Source organism: Herpailurus yagouaroundi, unplaced genomic scaffold (assembly GCF_014898765.1).
Source record: "Herpailurus yagouaroundi ecotype Mexico unplaced genomic scaffold, PumYag 189, whole genome shotgun sequence".
Lineage (NCBI taxonomy): Eukaryota > Metazoa > Chordata > Mammalia > Carnivora > Felidae > Herpailurus > Herpailurus yagouaroundi.
In genome coordinates this window covers 17,186,674-17,204,045 of record NW_024412420.1, presented here as the reverse complement: position 1 = coordinate 17,204,045, position 17,372 = coordinate 17,186,674, and the positions used below count along the sequence as shown (strand labels likewise).

The 17,372-nt window shown below is 53.4% G+C and overlaps 1 protein-coding gene across 1 annotated transcript; it reads left to right on the top strand.

The window, feature by feature from the left end:
• Positions 1 to 4,024: 4,024 nt before the first annotated feature.
• On the top strand, positions 4,025 to 11,477 carry SOST (sclerostin). The gene is made up of 2 exons (XM_040497706.1): positions 4,025 to 6,788; positions 9,532 to 11,477. The coding sequence occupies exons 1-2, from the start codon at positions 6,572 to 6,574 to the stop codon at positions 9,951 to 9,953; spliced, it is 639 nt and encodes a 212-aa protein (XP_040353640.1). The 5' UTR covers positions 4,025 to 6,571; the 3' UTR covers positions 9,954 to 11,477.
• The last annotated feature ends 5,895 nt before the right edge of the window (positions 11,478 to 17,372 follow it).

Genomic DNA, 17,372 nt, shown 5'->3' with positions numbered 1-17,372 from the left:
ACAGAGACAGAGCCAGAGCATGAACGGGGGAGGGTCAGAGAGAGAGGGAGACACAGAATCCGAAACAGGCTCCAGGCTCTGAGCTGTCAGCACAGAGCCCGATGCGGGGCTCAAACCCGCGGACTGCGAGATCATGACCTGAGCCGAAGTCGTACGCTTAACCGACTGAGCCACCCAGGCGCCCTGAGATTACTTTTTTTTCAAAAAAAGATTATTATTTTTTTTTAATTTTTTTTTTTTAACATTTATTTATTTTTGAAACAGGGAGAGACAGCATGAACGGGGGAGGGTCAGAGAGAGAGAGGGAGACACAGAATCTGAAACAGGCTCCAGGCTCTGAGCTGTCGGCACAGAGCCTGACGCGGGGCTCGAACTCATGGACTGTGAGATCATGACCTGAGCCGAAGTCAGATGCTTAACCAACTGAATGAGTCACCCAGACACCCCTAAAAAAAGATTATTTTATGGGGGTGGCAGCCCAAGCCTTATTTTTAGAAAGGCAGTCTCTGAGTCATGGCCTTCTGAATTGATGACTCATTTATAAGAAGTTCAAATGCAAAGATTAGATTTTGGCAGTCTACACTAGAATGAGTTAACCTAGAGCAACACAATGAATGGGGGGGGGGGGTCTCCAGTTCATTAAAAGCAGATAGATACACACCATGTATGATCAATGTGCTTTTATTATATTTTTAAATAATTGAAATGTACATATTTTTAAAACCTTAAGTGCTCTCTTCGGCAGCACATACACTAAAACGTTAAGACATCCCTATGGAAATGTGAGGTTTTGAGAGATCTGGTCTGCAAACCCATGAGCTAAATGGCCTTCCAGTGGAACGTTCTCCATGCACTGGAGCACTGGGGCAGCCACCCTGAGAGGCAGGAGGACAGAAAGAAGAGGAAGGGAAGAGTTGAAAAGAGAATGGAGAGCAGAGGACAGGTGCAGCCGGGCTTGGAAGAGGGACATCGGTCTCCAAACACATGGGGTGACAGAACCTCTCTTTGGCCAGAATTTACTCAATTTCTCCTGAACTCTTTTTTTTTTTTTTTAACTTTTAAAAATGTTTATTTTTGAGAGAGAGAGAGAGAGAGAGAGAGAGAGATGAGTGTGAACAGGGAGGGGCAAAAAGAGAGGGAGACACAGAATCCGAAACAGGCTCCAGGCTCTGAACTAGCAGCACAGAGCCTGGCGTGGGGCTCGAACCCACGAACCGCGAGATCATGACCTGAGCGGAAAGTCAGACGCTCGACTGACCGAGCCATCCAGGCGAGCATGAGTGGGGTGGGAGAGGCAGGCAGAGAGAGAAGGAGAGAGAGAAAATCCCAAGCAGCCTCTGCACTGTCAGCACAGAGCCTGATGCAGGGCTTGAGCTTCTGAACCGTGAGATCATGACCTGAGCCGAAATCAGGAGTCCGACGCTTAACTGACTGAGCCAGCCTGGCACCCCTGACTTTACCATTTTTAACAAGAAATACTTGTTTCTTTAGGGTTTTCAGACAGGGGCCCTCCAGGCAGAGGGTGGTAGTTTGGATGGCCGTTGGGGAGGTTCTGGAATTGGTTGTCCTAGTTTCCAGAAAGAACACGGTGGTTCCATCCTGTAAGGGCTGGGGGAACCATTGGCCCATTCTAAGCATGGAGTAGGGGGTGGGGGTAAGTGACAATGGTCTTTGGGACCCCTCTCCTCTTTGTCCCTCAGAAGCTGCTGACTGAACAAGTCAAAGGGTTCCACTTTCCACCTGTGCCGAGACCCTGTGCTCTCCAGGAAACAATCTCTCAGCTGTGAATAAAGACAGGCTGGTGTGGACGTCCCTCAATGCAGGCAGCTGCCTATAAACAGATTGCCCTCCGAATCCAGAGACCCCATGTTACCCCGACCTGTGGGAGCAAAGTCTGTGTAAAAATGCAGCCAACAAGAAGTCTCAGGTCCCATGAATTATAGACAGGTGGCTTGAGTACCAAGTAAAGAGTTAGATGCCTTTGGAGCGTCCTTTCAGATCAAAGATCCTGTAATCCTGAGGATTCAAAGGAGCATAGCTTACTTTCCAAACTTGGCCTGTCCTTCAGAGCGTGGTCCAAACGCCTCGTCTTCCTGTGAGGATCCCTGATCCATCCCACGTGGGAGAGACTCTTCTCCCCTCTGAAAGCTCATAACACTTTGTCCCTTTAAAGAAAAAAATAAAGCATCTGCACCTTTCCTCAGTGGCACTAACCGCTTTCTTTGTGGAAGAACTCTTTTCTTCCCTGGTACAGGAGCTCCTGGAGGGGCGCACGAATCAGTCCAGACCTCCTAGCAGGAGATGAGGTCTTGCTTCGTTAAATGTGTGGCAAGTGGGCATATGAACAGGCAGCTCGGTGGAAATGAAAACCAGCAAATCATCACGTAGGAAAACAGTCTTGTGGAGCGCCTGGGTGGCTCAGTCGGTTGAGCGTCCGGCTTCGGCTCGGGTCATGATCTCGCGGTCCGTGAGTTCGAGCCCCGCGTCGGGCTCTGTGCTGACAGCTCAGAGCCTGGAGCCTGCTTCAGATTCTGTGTACCCCCTCTCTCTCTGCCCCTCCCCACTCATGCTCTGTCTCTCTCTGTCTCAGAAATAAACACTAAAAAAAAAAATTGAAAAAGAAAAACAGCCTTGCTAGAAATTTAGTTACAACGAGTAAATTACTAAATGCAATTAAAAATTGTTTAGCCCAAACCCAGTGTTGGCCACCTTGTGGAGACACATGCTGTTATGCGCTGAATTGTGCCCCCTCTAAACTTCATATCGTGAATCCTAACCCCTGGTGCATCAGAACGTGACCTTTATTTGGAAGCAGGTTTGTTGCAGTTGTAATTAGAGAAGATGAGGTCATTAGGGTGGGCCCTAATTTAATATGACTGATGTCCTTATAAAAAAGGGGAAATTAGGGGGCGCCTGGGTGGCTCAGTCGGTTGAGCGTCCGACTTCGGCTCAGGTCACAATCTCGCGGTCCATGAGTTCGAGCCCCGCGTCGGGCTCTGGGCTGATGGCTCAGAGCCTGGAGCCTGCTTCCGATTCTGTGTCTCCCTCTCTCTCTGCCCCTCCCCCGTTCATGCTCTGTCTCTCTCTGTCTCAAAAATAAATAAATGTTAAAAAAAAAAAATTAAAAAAAAAGGGAAATTAGGACACAGACAAGCACACACGGGGAACGCCATGTGAAGGTGACAGCAGAGATCGTGGTGAAGCTTCTAGAAGTCAAGGAACAAGGAACACCAAAGATTGCCAGGAGAGGCTCCAGAAGCTAGAGCAAAGGCATGCAGCAGACTCTCCCATCACAGCCATCACAAGAAACCAACCCTTCCAACACTGGTCTCACAGTTTCAGTCTCCAGAACTGTGAGACAATGCATTTCTTTTTTTCTTTCGTTTTTTAATTCTGAGAAAGAGAAAGAGGGCGCGTGTGCACACGCGTGAGCAGGGGAGGAGCAGAGAGAGGGAGAGAGAGAATCCCAAGCAGGCTCTGCAGGGTCAGCACAGAGCCTGACTCGGGGCTCAATCCTACCAACCTCGAGATCATGACCTGAGCCGAAATCAAGAGCTTAGCTGACTGAGCCACCCAGGCGCCCGGAGACAATGCATTTGTGTTGTTTGTATCACCCACTTTGTGGTACTTTGTTTCAGCAGCCCTGGCTGACCTACGCACATGCCTACTGGTATGTCACTCGTGGGAGCGGGGACCTGGCTGAGTTTTCTGGAGAACGACCCTGCAATACACAGCCAACTGTCCACCCTCTCAGACCCAGCGTTTGCTTCTGGAAATAACCCCAAAGTTTTGTTTGTGTGTCTGTTCAATTACTTTGTGGACTATTATCCAGCAATGTAGCATTGATACAAGCATGCAACAACCAGGATGAATCTCCAGGGAATTATGTGGAGCGAAAAAAGCCAATCCTAAAAGGCTATATACTGTTTGGTTCCATTTAGGTAACACTTCTGAAATGACAATATTATAGAAATGGAGAACAGACTAGTGGTGCCATGGGTTAGGGGTGAAGAGGAAGGGCGTGGGAAGAAGGTAGGTGTGATTATAAAAAGGCAGTGAGAGGGATCTTTGTGATCAGAGTGATCCATTATCTTAGCTGTGATGGATACTTGAACTTACACGTGTGATAAATTCACATGGACCGAAACACACACACGTGTGCATGCGCACAAGAAAGCAAGTAAAATGGGAAATCTGGACTAAATTGGTGGGTTGCATCAATGTCGGTATCCTGGTTATGATATTGTACAATAGCTTTGCGAGATGTTGCCGTAGAGAGAAACTGGCTGAAGGGTACATGGAGTTTTCTCCGTATTATTCCCTATAAGTACATGTGAATTTACAATGATCTCAAAAAGTTTAACTCAAAAAATTGCTTTGGGCAAGGAAATTCATAGCATCCCTACTGAGGATAGGGGAGCATTGAAATAGCCTAAAGTGTCCACAACAGACGTGAGCTAAAACCCTAGGGGTTTAACTCTGAAGAAAGACAGACTCCTGAACGGAGTACATATAAAGCTGGATAAGCAGGAAGTGAAGCAGATGAGCGTCATAGCGTCGATGGCATCTGTGAGCCGTTCCGTGGAGAGCACGGCTATACCTTGGCAGAGAAGAATTCGAAAGGATGGACACACTTCATCGGTTCAAATCCACTGGATTCTTCTCTTGTTTCTTTTCACCTCACTTCAGTTTCAAATAAAACCCTGAAGCCAAATGAAATCCTTCGCCATCCTCGGGCCGCTGGCTCCCCCTTCGGTGTCCAGCAGGTGGCAGGAGTGTCCCAAGGATGGGCCCCCACGGGCTCCGGTTCAGGCGGATGGGTCTGTAGCTCCGGACAGCAGGTGGGGCTCCCGCGCAGACAGCGCCAAGTTTCAGGAATCCGGGCATCGGAACTGCCCTCTCCCAAATCCAGGGCAAGAAGGCGGCTGTCCGGCCACGCTAGGGTTAATGGTCTACATTCCAGAGCAAGGGAAAAGGAGGCTGGAGGGTCACAGACAGGGGGAGGGGGCGCAGAGGGCCGGCTTCTCACAACACCCAAGGGCTCTGTTGGGAGAGATAGATCACCTCCAACAATGGCCACAGCTGTTTTCGTCTGCCCCGAAGGAAACTGACTTAGGAAGCAGGTATCAGAGAGGGCCCTTCCTGCAGGGGCTTCTGTCTGGCTTGTAAAACTGTCAGGGCAGCTGCATTCATGTGTCGAGTGATGGATGGTGGAAAGGAGGGACAGACGGCTTCAGATGGACACAGCGGCTTGCAAGTCAAGGCAGGTGGCAAAGGCCTCGCGGAGGCTCTGCAGGTGGGGCATACTGATTCATTGCCCAGTGAAAATACCAAGGGGGCGCGGGCCACAGCCCTCTTCCCAGCCTCCTGGAACAATCCATCTGCAGTGAAAGCTTTTCCTGCACCTCAGGTGTGAACCTTCCTCCCCAGTGCCTCTACCCCTCCCAGGCCAGGGCTAAGGTAGCAATTCCTTTTGATTTCTTTGTGGCTAGCTGGACCTGGGATGGCTTCATGGAATGCACCCCATAGCATGGACCAACAAGGTTTTCCATATAGGACTCAAAGCTGTTTTTGAAAAATGTAATTGTCTGAGAAACCAACCAACCAACCAACCAAACAAAAAGATGATGCAGAAGAAAAAAAGGATGTCAGCACTGAAAATGCCGGCCTTGGTCTTTGCTACGAAAAGGGACTTTTGTGCTCTCCGCTCCTACCCACAGCCTGGCCAGGGAAATGACTGCCTTGGGCACATCAGTCCGCAAGCAGCAGTGAGTGTCTTGGCCAAGAAGTGCCTGTCACCACGCGCAGAATCCCCACGGTTTCCTCCTCGCGCTCCATCACCACTGTCCGTTGACTTACTCATCCTGGCCTTGGAACCAGAATCCCCGCCCCCTCGCCCAAGCAGATACTCTCCCGCGGCCCTCCAGTTTTCTCTCTTGCCTTCCAGAGGGTGCCAACGGGGGCTTTCTTGATCAGCGTAATCGATGCTCAGCCTCATGGAACAGGGACCAATGGGGTTTCTTAAAAAGTATCCTTCTGCCCCTGCCTGGGTCTGTGGGGGCCAAAGATATACCCCCCGGGCCACTTGTCAGTGGGGTAACAAACGAACTCGGCCTGAGAAAGGCACTTGGCTGGGCTTAGCCCTTGGAGGGCTCCGGGCTGTAGTTTTCTTTGTGAAGCTGGCCCAAAGCTTGTTTTGAGAAAGCCCGAGGGGCCCAAGGAGGTAAAGATTGTGAGCTGGAGCTCATCTTGATATCCGAAAACCACAGCCGCCTGCACGTGGGAGGTGCTGGAGGGCAGGCTCGCCTCACACGCCCCCCTCTCTCTAGGTCACCTGGGAGCACCGGCTCCCAGGGAGTTTGCTGTGCCTGAGAAGTCTTTGGGGAGGGCTTGCTCTGAGCACACCCGTTCCCTCCCCCTGGGCTGAGAGAAACGTGGGACCAGCCCTGCCCCAGCCTGTCCTCATTGGTTGGCACGAGGCAGAGGGGGCTTTAAAAAGGCAAACGTGTCCCAGGCTGGGGACCGGAGCCTGTGCTACTGGAAGGCTGGGTGCCCTCCTCTGGCTGGCGCCATGCAGCTCTCTCTCGCCCTGTGTCTTGTCTGCCTGCTGGTGCACGCAGCCTTCCGTGTGGTGGAGGGCCAGGGCTGGCAGGCCTTCAAGAACGATGCCACGGAGATCATCCCTGAGCTGGGCGAGTACCCTGAGCCTCCACCAGAGCTGGAGAACAAGACCATGAACCGAGCGGAGAACGGAGGGAGACCCCCTCACCATCCCTTTGAGGCCAAAGGTATGGGGTAGAGGAGGGCATGTTTAGCACAAGGGGCCTGGGAGGGTTCTCTCTGGGAGGTTTTGAAGACTGGGATAGACAGTCCCCCTGCTGCCGGCGCTCCAGGAGGGACAGTCTTGCCTGGAGGCAGAGGAGGACAGCATGCCTAACGTAGTAGCCTTGGCATTGAGGTGCAGGGGTCCAGGGCTGGCAGGGGGCTGGCCGCGGGAGCCCGGGGCAGGAAGGAGGCTGAGGTGGCGAGAGCCCAATTCTGGGACAGGCTCAGAGCCTCAGAACGGAGACAGTTTCAAAGAATCCCCTCCGGAGATCACAGGAGATAGGTCCCCCAGCTGGCACCTCGGGAGAGGGGACAAGGCAAGGGAGCCTCACAGCTGTGAGCACCTGCCGGATGCAGATCCTTTACACAGGCCATACCTGAACCTTACCCCGGGGATCCACCGTGCGGGAGCCCCATGAGGTGACCTCTCAGCTGGCAAGTAAAGAAATGAGATCTCCAGCCGCTAAGTAACTTGGTAGTGAGAAGAGCTCGGGTTTGACCCCAGTTTGATCCCATTCCAAGACAGCCCTGGAGGGGGATCGTGGGTGGGGGGGTGGGGAACTGAGAGCCAGAGAAAACCCCCACAGAGCCGTGAGAAAGGGACATTCCCCCTGCCCCCGGTCTGCCCAGCCAGCTGGCACTTGAAGGAATGCAAGCTGCAGGGACAGTCTTAGCCTCGGACCTGGGCGGCAGCTGGGGCCGGGCCCTGGAGGAGACGTGGCATCCTCTGTGCAGGGAGTGGACACAGGTGCCCCCATCTTCTGCCCCCAGACCAGGCCTTGCCTCGTTCCTAGGGAGGGAACCTGACCCCAGTGACAAGGCAACAGCCCCATTGGAGGGCACATCTGGGTTCCTGGTCAGGTCTGCGCAGAGAAGCCCGGGGAGGGCGGGGGTGACAGCTGGCTCTGCAGCTGGCAGGAATGGCTGGGGGCGGGGGCCGGAATGACACTTCAGAGGGAGGGCCTCACTGCCCTCCGGTCGTTGGGCGGGCTGGTGAGGAATCCACTGCCCAGGCCCCTCTCAACCCATCCCTCCTTGCCCCACAATTGTGAAGGCTGGGGAACCCCACAGGAGGCCTGGGGCCTCAAGTCTTCACAAGAGGAGGGCGGCAGCACATCACCCCCTTCCCCCCCCCCCCCCCCCCACCTGCCGAGCAAGGTCGATTAAGCTCAAGCGACTGCTTCATGCCGCTGTTTGGGTCCCAAGTCCAAACCATCCACTTCCCCGGGCTCCTATAAGAGGCCACAGGCCCCGAGGAGGCTGTGAGCTCAAAACAAAGTCACCCTCTGCAGAGGAAGTGCCTGACCCAGGGGCACTATTCTTGGAAAGTCCAAAACACCTCCTTCCCTGGGCAAACAGGCCACCCCCACACGCTACCCCTGCAGCCCGGGAACAGTGGCGAGAATGCCAAACCAGTGCAGAAACCAGGTCAGCCACGGGAGGAAGGCGGACCCCACATCTCCCCTGCCATGCTTGTTCTGCAGGGCCTGGGGAGTGGAGCCTTCTCTGCTTCTCTCTGGTTTTGGTCGTGGGTTATTTTTCATCCCTTGTGTCACATGGGAACTGTCCCCATGAGACCCTCGGGTGGTGGACAGGCTGCCATCTGTCTAAGCCCACAGTAGGAGAGTTGATCAAGGTGCCTTCAGGGCACGAAGCCAGGCCACAGAGCCCAGTCCCCCCTCCCCCCCCCAACCCAGGAACAAGCCTGTGTCACCCTCGGAGATCCATCTAAATGGCACAAAACAAGAGATGTCCCCGGCAGAGTGCTTGGTACACAGCAGGTGCTTAATAAATGTTGGTGGCAGGCGAACCTGTAGGTTTTCAGTCAGAGCTCTGTCCCCTGGGGCAGGAAGTAACTGCAGTAAAAGGCAGCCCTTTGCCCCCACCCCCAGCCCAGCCTCCCACCTGGGTGCTCAGGCACATAGCTTCTGCCTTTGTGGGACCCCAGAGGTGCCGGGGCCCCAGGGAACTGGGGTGAGGAGACCCAACTCTGCCTTTTGGGCAAGTGTTATTCCCTCTCGAGGCCTCCGTGTCCTCAGCGATGATGAGAGGGTTGGACAAGCTGCCTTTGGCTCTCTTCACGTCTAATGACTTCTCCTCCCCACCTCCCCTTCCATCCCTGTCCTTGGCGGCAGTTGCCCTGATTTATTACCTCCAATTAACCCCTACTCCTTTCTCTATCCCCTCACCATCCCTCCCAAGTGGCTGGAAAAAGAATTTAGGAGAAGCCAAGACCATGTAAAGGGTGTGGCTAATACCTACTCTGCCTCGACCAGGCCCTCTGTGGCACAGATGTGACTTCCATCTGGAGAAAAGGGCCCCCTTGGAGAAGAAGAAGAACACACAGCCACGGCCAACGCTTCCAGCTCTTACTGTGTGCTCACAGTGTCCCCTGCATTATATACGCAACTAACTCCTTAGGACAACCCGTTTTTCTGATAAGGAGCACAGAGAGGCTAAGTGACTTGCCCAAGATCACACAGTGATGGGGCTGGTATTCGAACGGCAACAGACGCTTGGCTCCAAAGTTTTAGGGGGAAAGGGTGGGCCAGCGTTCTTTCCACCAGCCGCCACCCCCTCCCTCCCAGTAATAGATGCCCATCTGGAGAGCCCGCAGGTTTGGAAAAGACCTGGGCTGGGGGCTGGGGGGGGGGGTTGGTGGCGCGGAGGGAGCCGGGCTGGCCTCACAAGCCGTCTCTCCCGCAGACGTGTCCGAGTACAGCTGCCGCGAGCTGCACTTCACCCGCTACGTGACGGACGGGCCCTGCCGCAGCGCCAAGCCGGTCACCGAGCTGGTGTGCTCCGGCCAGTGCGGCCCAGCGCGCCTGCTGCCCAACGCCATCGGCCGCGGCAAGTGGTGGCGCCCGAGCGGACCCGACTTCCGCTGCATCCCCGACCGCTACCGCGCGCAGCGGGTGCAGCTGCTGTGCCCCGGTGACGCGGCGCCGCGCGCGCGCAAAGTGCGCCTGGTGGCCTCGTGCAAGTGCAAGCGCCTCACCCGCTTCCACAATCAGTCCGAGCTCAAGGACTTCGGGCCCGAGGCCGCGCGGCCGCAGAAGGGCCGAAAGCCGCGCCCCCGCGCCCGGGGCGCCAAAGCCAACCAGGCCGAGCTGGAGAACGCCTATTAGAGGCCGCCCGCCGCGCCGCGCCTCCCCCCACAACCCGCGCCCCGGCCCAGGCGCCTGGGTTTCTGCCCTCGGCGCGCGGTTTGATTGTTTGTATCTCATTGTAAATGCCTGCAACCCAGGGCAGGGGGCTGAGACCTTCTGGGCTTCGGCAGGAGGTAGCCAGGCCCTGCGGATCCCGGGCGCCAGCAGAGCCCCCACTCCCTCGTCTCCGAGGGGGTCCCGCAGGGCAGGGGAGGGCGCTGAGAGTCACAGACACTGAGCCACGCAGCCCCGCCTACAGGGGCCGCCCACCTTTGCTGGTCCCACTTCCGAGGAGGCAGAAAAGCAAGCATTTCACCGCCCAGGGGTTCTAAGGGAGCAGTGGGGGAGGAGGAAAGTCCCGGGACTGGTTAAGAAAGTGCGATAAGATTCCCTCTCCACTTCTCTGCCCCTCAAAAAGCCTTTAGTGCCTTGTTGTGCCAAGAACACAGGACCGGGGTCCGTAGATATGGTTTTCTAGTCCGGACTCTGCCGCTAACGTGCTGGATGACCTTGGACCACACTCTTCTCTTTCTTGTCCTCAATTTCCTATTCGGAAAATGGAGGTGGGGGTGGGATTTGTATCTCGAGGAGTCTACGGTCACCTGATTCCAAGGCCTTGCGTGTCTTTTGAATGGGCAAAGGAGAGAGAGAGAGAGGTTGGGTTGAAATGCTGCCATGGTCACGTCCAGAATTCAGAGTTGTGATGCCCGGATCTGACAGCCAAAGATGAAAAACAAGTGTGGCCGTGGGGGTGGGGTGCGGGGTTGGCGTCTTTTTTAGGGCTGACAAACTCCTGGAAGAAGCTGTGTTCTCTCCCGGCCTGGCCCTCCCTGGATGTTTGCCTGTCTTCACCCCTCCATCCCAAAGGATGCAGAAACAATGCCATTGATTGGGGTCGAGAAGGAGAAGGTCCCGGGACACTGGACTTGCAGGCCCAAGGGAGCAGCCACCACCCATGCAAAGACCAGCAAATCCCTCTGCAGACATCCTCCTGCCTACCACTCACAGACACAATTCTGTCTAGAACCTAGCTTCTTAGTGCTGTTACCTGTGATGTCATATCTTACACTGAAATAATATTACTTGGGGAAAAAAGTTACAAGTGCTGTACATATGCCGAGAAACCACAAAGCCTGGTAGATGTCATCCAAAAATCTTTTTGAAAGTCATTTCCAGACACCTCTTACTTTCTGTGTAGTTTCTAATTGTGTAACACACACACACACACACACACACACACACACACACACCAAACCAGAAGCACATGCCGTGTGAAATCCCGCCAGGCTGGTCCTTTCCACAATCCTTCCATGTGGGATTTGTCCACAAGAATGAAAGTCGTGGTTTTTACAAAGAGTTAAGTTACATATTTATTTTCTCACTTAAGTTATTTATGCAAAAGTTTTTCTTGTAGAGAAATGACAACGTTAATATTGCTTTATGAAATACCAGTCTGTTCTTTCCAGAGGCATTGTTAATAAAGACAATGAATCATTTCCGAGAGGATGTGGTCTCATGTTCATCAACCACACACAGCCATTCCTGTCAAAGTTGACATCCTTTTCTTCGGCGCTAGGACTGCAACCTTGAGGCACCTTTGCCTGGGCTGTGGTGGCCCTTGTGGCAATTATGTCCTCCCTTTGAAAAGTCATGTTTGTCCCTTCCTTTCCAAACCTAAACCTCATTCGTTCCCCGTGGCCATTGTAATAACTTCAGCCTGGTCTCCCTGAAGCAGCCTGCCCTCCACACTGTCATCCAGAAACACTGTTCTCATTGTGCCTCACCCCTGCTCAAAATCCTTCCGTAGCTCCTCCTTGCCCAAGATCAAGTTGGGGCTTCTCAGCCTGACACGTGAAGCCTTCCCCTGCTGGGTTCCCATCCTCCCTCTACCAAACTTCCTTCCTGACTCCAAGAGGCCGAACTATACTCGCCCCTGCCTTTTTAGTTGATCCTCCCCACCCGCAACCTCAGACCACCCCCAATGACACCTGCTCTTACTTCGGAGTTCATGTTCCTTGTCACCTCTGAGCCTGCACCTTCCAGAGATGTTGCAATCCCCACTGATCTCTCCTCATGTGCCCCAGGCCTTTTGTCCATGCCACTGCTTTGCTTCCTGATTCTGTCTTCCGTGCGATACTCATTCGTGGACGTGTGTCTCACCTGGTCAAGCCCTGCGGAGTCCTGGGACAGACACAAAGCCAAGTACAACTCGGTTCCAGCTCACAGGGGGCTCATTCAGGCGTTTTTCCAAACGTGAATCTCACGCCCCCCTGGTAAAAATGAACGATCTTCACCAGCAGGGCCGACGTCTTGCCCCTCTCTCAGCGTGGCCTCACCAAGGCGCCTCACAGCGCTGGACGCTGGCTGACACTCAGGAAATATCCTTCAATTGCCACAAGGAGGGATGACTCAAAGCTTTGAATCCAGTCCAGCCCCTCTCGGGGTAACCCCACCCCAAAGCCCTCCCCAGCCCCGCCGATTTTTCACTTTAACTCCCAATGAACCCTCCTAAATTCCTTATCATCAGCAGCAAGTTTTTGATAATTGTCAGTATCTGCCTCCAGGCCCCGAGGAGGCCCCAGCGAGAGCCTGCAGGGAATCCACGCACCCTGAGGAATGTCTCAGAGGTGGGGAATGAGAGCAGGTAGGAAACAGACACATGGTCCAGCCTCAGAGGCCATGTGCTACAGTGGATGGGGACACAGGCTCTGGAGCCAGGCTTGTGTTTGATTCGAAGGAAAGTGGGGGCACCAAGGGGTTAAATGTCTGCCCGCGGCCAGATGTGGGCTCGGTTCCTGCTCTGACACTCACTTAAGCCACTGGGAGCCTGGCAGGCACGTGGGCAAGCCATCAGGTCACACTGTCTGTACAAAGCGTTACGGGACAGAGCGCAGGAGGACTCACTTTGTGGTAGGAATGAGGAGGAAAGCTCAGGGAAGCTGTCGCAGAGGTGGGTGCTGCCTAGAAGTTTGCCCGGTGGGGAAGGAGGCACAGGCATTCTAAGCAGAGGGCATTGGCCCAAACAAAGGCACTGAGGCTGAAGGTGCGTGGTCGTGCGAGGGGGCATGAGACTCGGTCCACCACATTCCTCAACATGCACTGAGCCCTCACCATGTGCCAGGCAGCGTGGGGGAGCCGGGGAATTTCAAGCAATGTCCAACCCCAGATAGACCTAGGGTCCGCTTTCTGGGACCCCAGGACCAGGAGGGATCAGCCCAGGCTATAATCTCATTACCACGAGGGGGAAAAAAAAAACCCAAAGCCTAAATTGTAGGTCGGGCTAGGGGTTATTTATGGAAAGTTATATTCTACCTACATGGGGTCTATGAGCCTGGCGCCGATCAGAAACAGAACAGACAACAGGCTCAGCTGGGGGGGGGGGGGGGGGGGGGGGGGCGTTCTGCCGTGGGGAGCATGTGTTCTGGCGGTACAGTTTGTATTAATAGTCTTGAGAGTCAGACAGAGGGGCAGAGGGAAACAGGTCTCTCTCTCTCTCTCTCTCTCTCTCTCTCACACACACACACACACACACACACACATGCAATCCATCAGGCTCTACCCGCACTCCAAGTACAAATCAGGCCACCTTTGCACAAGGAGGTAAAGGAAAAGAAACTCAAAGAAGCCACAGGAACCCAAACTTCCCCATTTTCCTTGAAGCAGGCAGGACCTGGGCAGCTGGAGAGGGCGGAGAGCTCACACGCCAAGCTTGGAGTCATTGCCCTTGGAAACTGGTGTCACCGCCCACCTCCCACCTGTTCCCTGACGCGGGTCTGCCCTAGTTCCTGATCATTGGTTCTAGCTCTGGGGCCTGTGTAAACTTCCCTGCCCCCCACCCCCCACAATGTTCCTAGAGTGCACCCTCTGTCTTCTCCCTTGTCCACCGGCAGGTGAACCTCAGGCTTCTGGCGGCTTCCACCCCGATAGTTGGAAGTTCCTTTCATTGCTAGAGGGGCAGGAGGCGGTGGGATTGTCACTCTTAACTAATGGAACCATGCGCCCGATTTGCCCAGGCACTGACACCTATTGGCCCAGTGAAATTATTAATAGCTCCCACATTTACCCTCAGAAATATCCTGTTCGAGCAACAAATTACATGGCTATTATAGACGCAAGTATAAGAGATACAGCTTTCTGTGGAAAGGCTGGGGCTCAGATGCCTTTTTTCAAATGCTGGCCCCTCTGGAAAGTCCCTTGCGTACCTCCTCAAGGCCTGTCTGTCCCGCAGGCCTCAGACAAGTGTCACTTCCCCTGACCAACGAAACCATGCTTCATCTTTCATGAGCAACGCTCCCTTCCTTCCAAGGACTCACCTTAGTAGTCACACAGTGATAGATTTAATCATGTAAGTGTTTGCTTAATTTCTCCCCTCCCCCCGACTGGAGGACCCAGGAAAGCAGGGATTCTTGGTCTGTTGCTGCTCACCAGAGCACCGCTGGGACCCAGCATACAGTAGGCGCCTGTGTGCCTTGTGGTTACACAGTTGTTCAGTTTATCCAGGATTTCTTCTTCTGTGAGATCAGGTTGGATAGAACGGACTGGGATGTATGGATGATGCTGGGAAGAGGGAGGAGGGTATCTGGCTTCTGGGGAAAAGAAGTAGCTTGAGTCCGCCCTTGCAGATTAGGTCTCTGAGGTTAAGACACAGCCCTGACTCTCAAGCAGTTTGTAATCTTGCTTGGGGAATCAAGTGGAAAATACCGCCATGGAGTATGTGATCATCTGCAGCCAGAGTGGTAGAGACCCGAGGGGGCGTGGGTTTCCAGGGAGCAAGGTAGTGGTGGGGTCCAGCCGAGCTGAGCTTTGCAGGCTGCCAGGACGAGGAGGGGCAGAGAGGAGAGGCAGCGGAAGAAAAAGAGCTGGGGTTGGGGGGTGCACACACACCAGGTGCGGGGGGTGATGCTGGCGTGGAACCAGGCACACAGCTAGATCTCTCTATCCCAGCTTATTACACAAAGCAGCAGAAGCCTGAAGGAACAGCGGTGTGGGGGTGGGGCAGAGTCAGACACTGTCTATCGGGGCAGGAGAGAGGACGCACCCAGGGGCAAGGAGGAAGGGGCTGCGTCCCTACAATGGCAGTGCTGACTCCTTGGCGAAAGGCGAGAAGCTGGGTCCTGGGTGCTAACGGGTGCCCCGGATGACCTTCTGTGCTCTGTGACCTGGCAGGGCTGCCTTGGAGACTGAGCCCTACGTTTCTTACACTCTTCCCTCCAGCCCCACTCCCCAACTTCCTACAATCATCGGGCGGGCCTGAGCTTGAGTCCTGCCCACCGAGAAGGCCGGAGCTGTCAGGTGGGAGACAGGGACTCAGGAGGGAGGCTGGGCAAGGGACATGAGGAGAGGAGCCAAGAACCTCACCTGCCTCACAACTTCCTGAGGGCTGATCCTGCCAGCAGATTTAAGACGGAGGCAGGAGAGATGGGGCAGGAGAGGAAGTCAGGGAAAGGAGAAGTAGGCATGGAGAGAAAAAGAGGGATGATCATTCATTCGTCCCACTATGATGGACGGAATGCCAGCTGTGTGCCAGGCACCGCCCCAGGCTCCGGACGTGTTATTGTGATGACGAAGTCTCATGAAGCTCACGGTCTAGGGCAGGGAGACGGATGCTGGAAAACAAAGAAATGCACAGCATAATGCCCAGCAATGAAAAGTTCTGTAAAAAAAAAAAATAATAAAGCTCTGTAAGCAGATAGAGAGCCAGGTGGCCGGGTCAGGCCTCTCTGAGGAGGTGGCATTTGAGCCGAGACTTAAGTGCAGCAAGGGAGTGAGCCACACAGGGACCTGGGGGATGCAAAGGCTCTGACAGCATGTAGGGGGGTGGTGAAGGGACACCACTAATTGTCTTGGGTGCCTTTCAGGCGTCTCCATGCCAAGGCTATTAACCCCTGATCTGGAAACCAGCATGGTAATTATAATTATAGTGGGGAGGTGTGTGTGTGTGTGTGTGTGTAAAAGACAGTGAGTCTCTCTTTGGTATGTTCTCCTGGTTCTATATATTAAAGACCAAGGGATGCCCTCCCTCCCCTCCCAAGAAGAATAATTTGCATATTATTAAATATGTAGCTATGGATGCCTCTGTTCTTAAAAAGCATGATAGGGGCACCGGGGTGGCTCAGTCAGTTAAGCATCTGACTCTTGATCTCAGCTCAGGTCATGTGATCTCATGGTTTGTGAGATCGAGCCCTGTGTTGGGCTCTGCGCTAAATGTACGGATCCGGCTTGGGATTCTCTGTCTCCTTCTCTCTCTGCCCCCCACCCCCCAGCTGGTGCTGTTTCTCTTTCCCTCTCAAAATAAATAAATAAACTTAAAAAAAAAGCATGATAGGTTTGTTTCAGTAAGGCTGTGGGCTTTGGGCAAATGTATTCCTTCTAGGATACACCTAAGTTATGAGATTTGTATGTAATTGCAGAAAAGTCAGTTTTCCCTTACTGGATGCTCACAAAATCCAGGCTCCGATGGAAGCAAGGATTAGCTTGGCCCAGGAAAGCACAAACGTAAATGCATTGATTGTTCTTTTCTGCCATGGCTCTAGCCCAGACACATAAACATATGTAGATGTATACATGCTCCTCCTGCTCCCACTAGGTCAGGGGGTGGAGATCTGAGTGGTAAGTAGTTGTCTAAAAACGAATTCCTTCTGGAAGGATTCATTCTTACTTCTTTGAACTGTTGAAGAACATTCCTGTCAGTGAGCTGGACAGGACGAGCAGTGGCCGTGTCTTCCAGGGACACCAGCCAAGAGGCCAGAATTGCATATCAGCTCTGTCCCGAGGCTGAAAGCAGCCCAAGAAGGTGGGGTGTTTCCTTGTGCATTCCCCTCTGGGGGTCCTCGGATCTGCCCCCAGCTCGCCCCCAACCAGGAGGAGCCGTATGGAGGCAGCGAGGCCAGCCTGGGTTCCCTTCTCTCAGCCTCTCCCGTATCATCCTCTACAGGACCACCAGATGGATCTTTGGTTTTTTAAAAACCAAAGTTCAAAGTTTTTTAAATGCAGGAAATTTACTGCTTTTGCTCCCTTGTTTCTTTTGTACATAAAAACAAATAGAACATTCTAGATAAATGTCTCTTGGTCTTTCTCCCCTTCCCCATGCCTTTCCCTCACTCTCCAGAAGCACCAATCCATGTTTCTATGCTTTTCTACACATATATTCTTCATAACGATATACAAACGTGTGTGGTTTTCAATTTTACACACATTTTACCATACCATACATAATCTGAAACTCACCTGTTTTTCACTCAAAATCATGCTTTTAAGATCGAGCCATGCTAACTATTGAGCCCTATGACATTTTATAATTCCACCAGTATTTGTTTTTCCATTTTTCTACTCCTGGACATCTATTTTGTTTCCAGTGTTCTCACTCTTACAAACAATGCCGTAAAGAAGTTGCCTGCA

Coding starts and splice junctions, on each gene's coding strand:
- SOST (XM_040497706.1), top strand. CDS start 6,572: ATGCAGCTCTCTCTCGCCCTGTGTCTTGTCTGCCTGCTGGTGCACGCA. Junction 6,789..9,531: donor CCATCCCTTTGAGGCCAAAG/GTATGGGGTAGA, acceptor TCTCTCCCGCAG/ACGTGTCCGAGTACAGCTGC.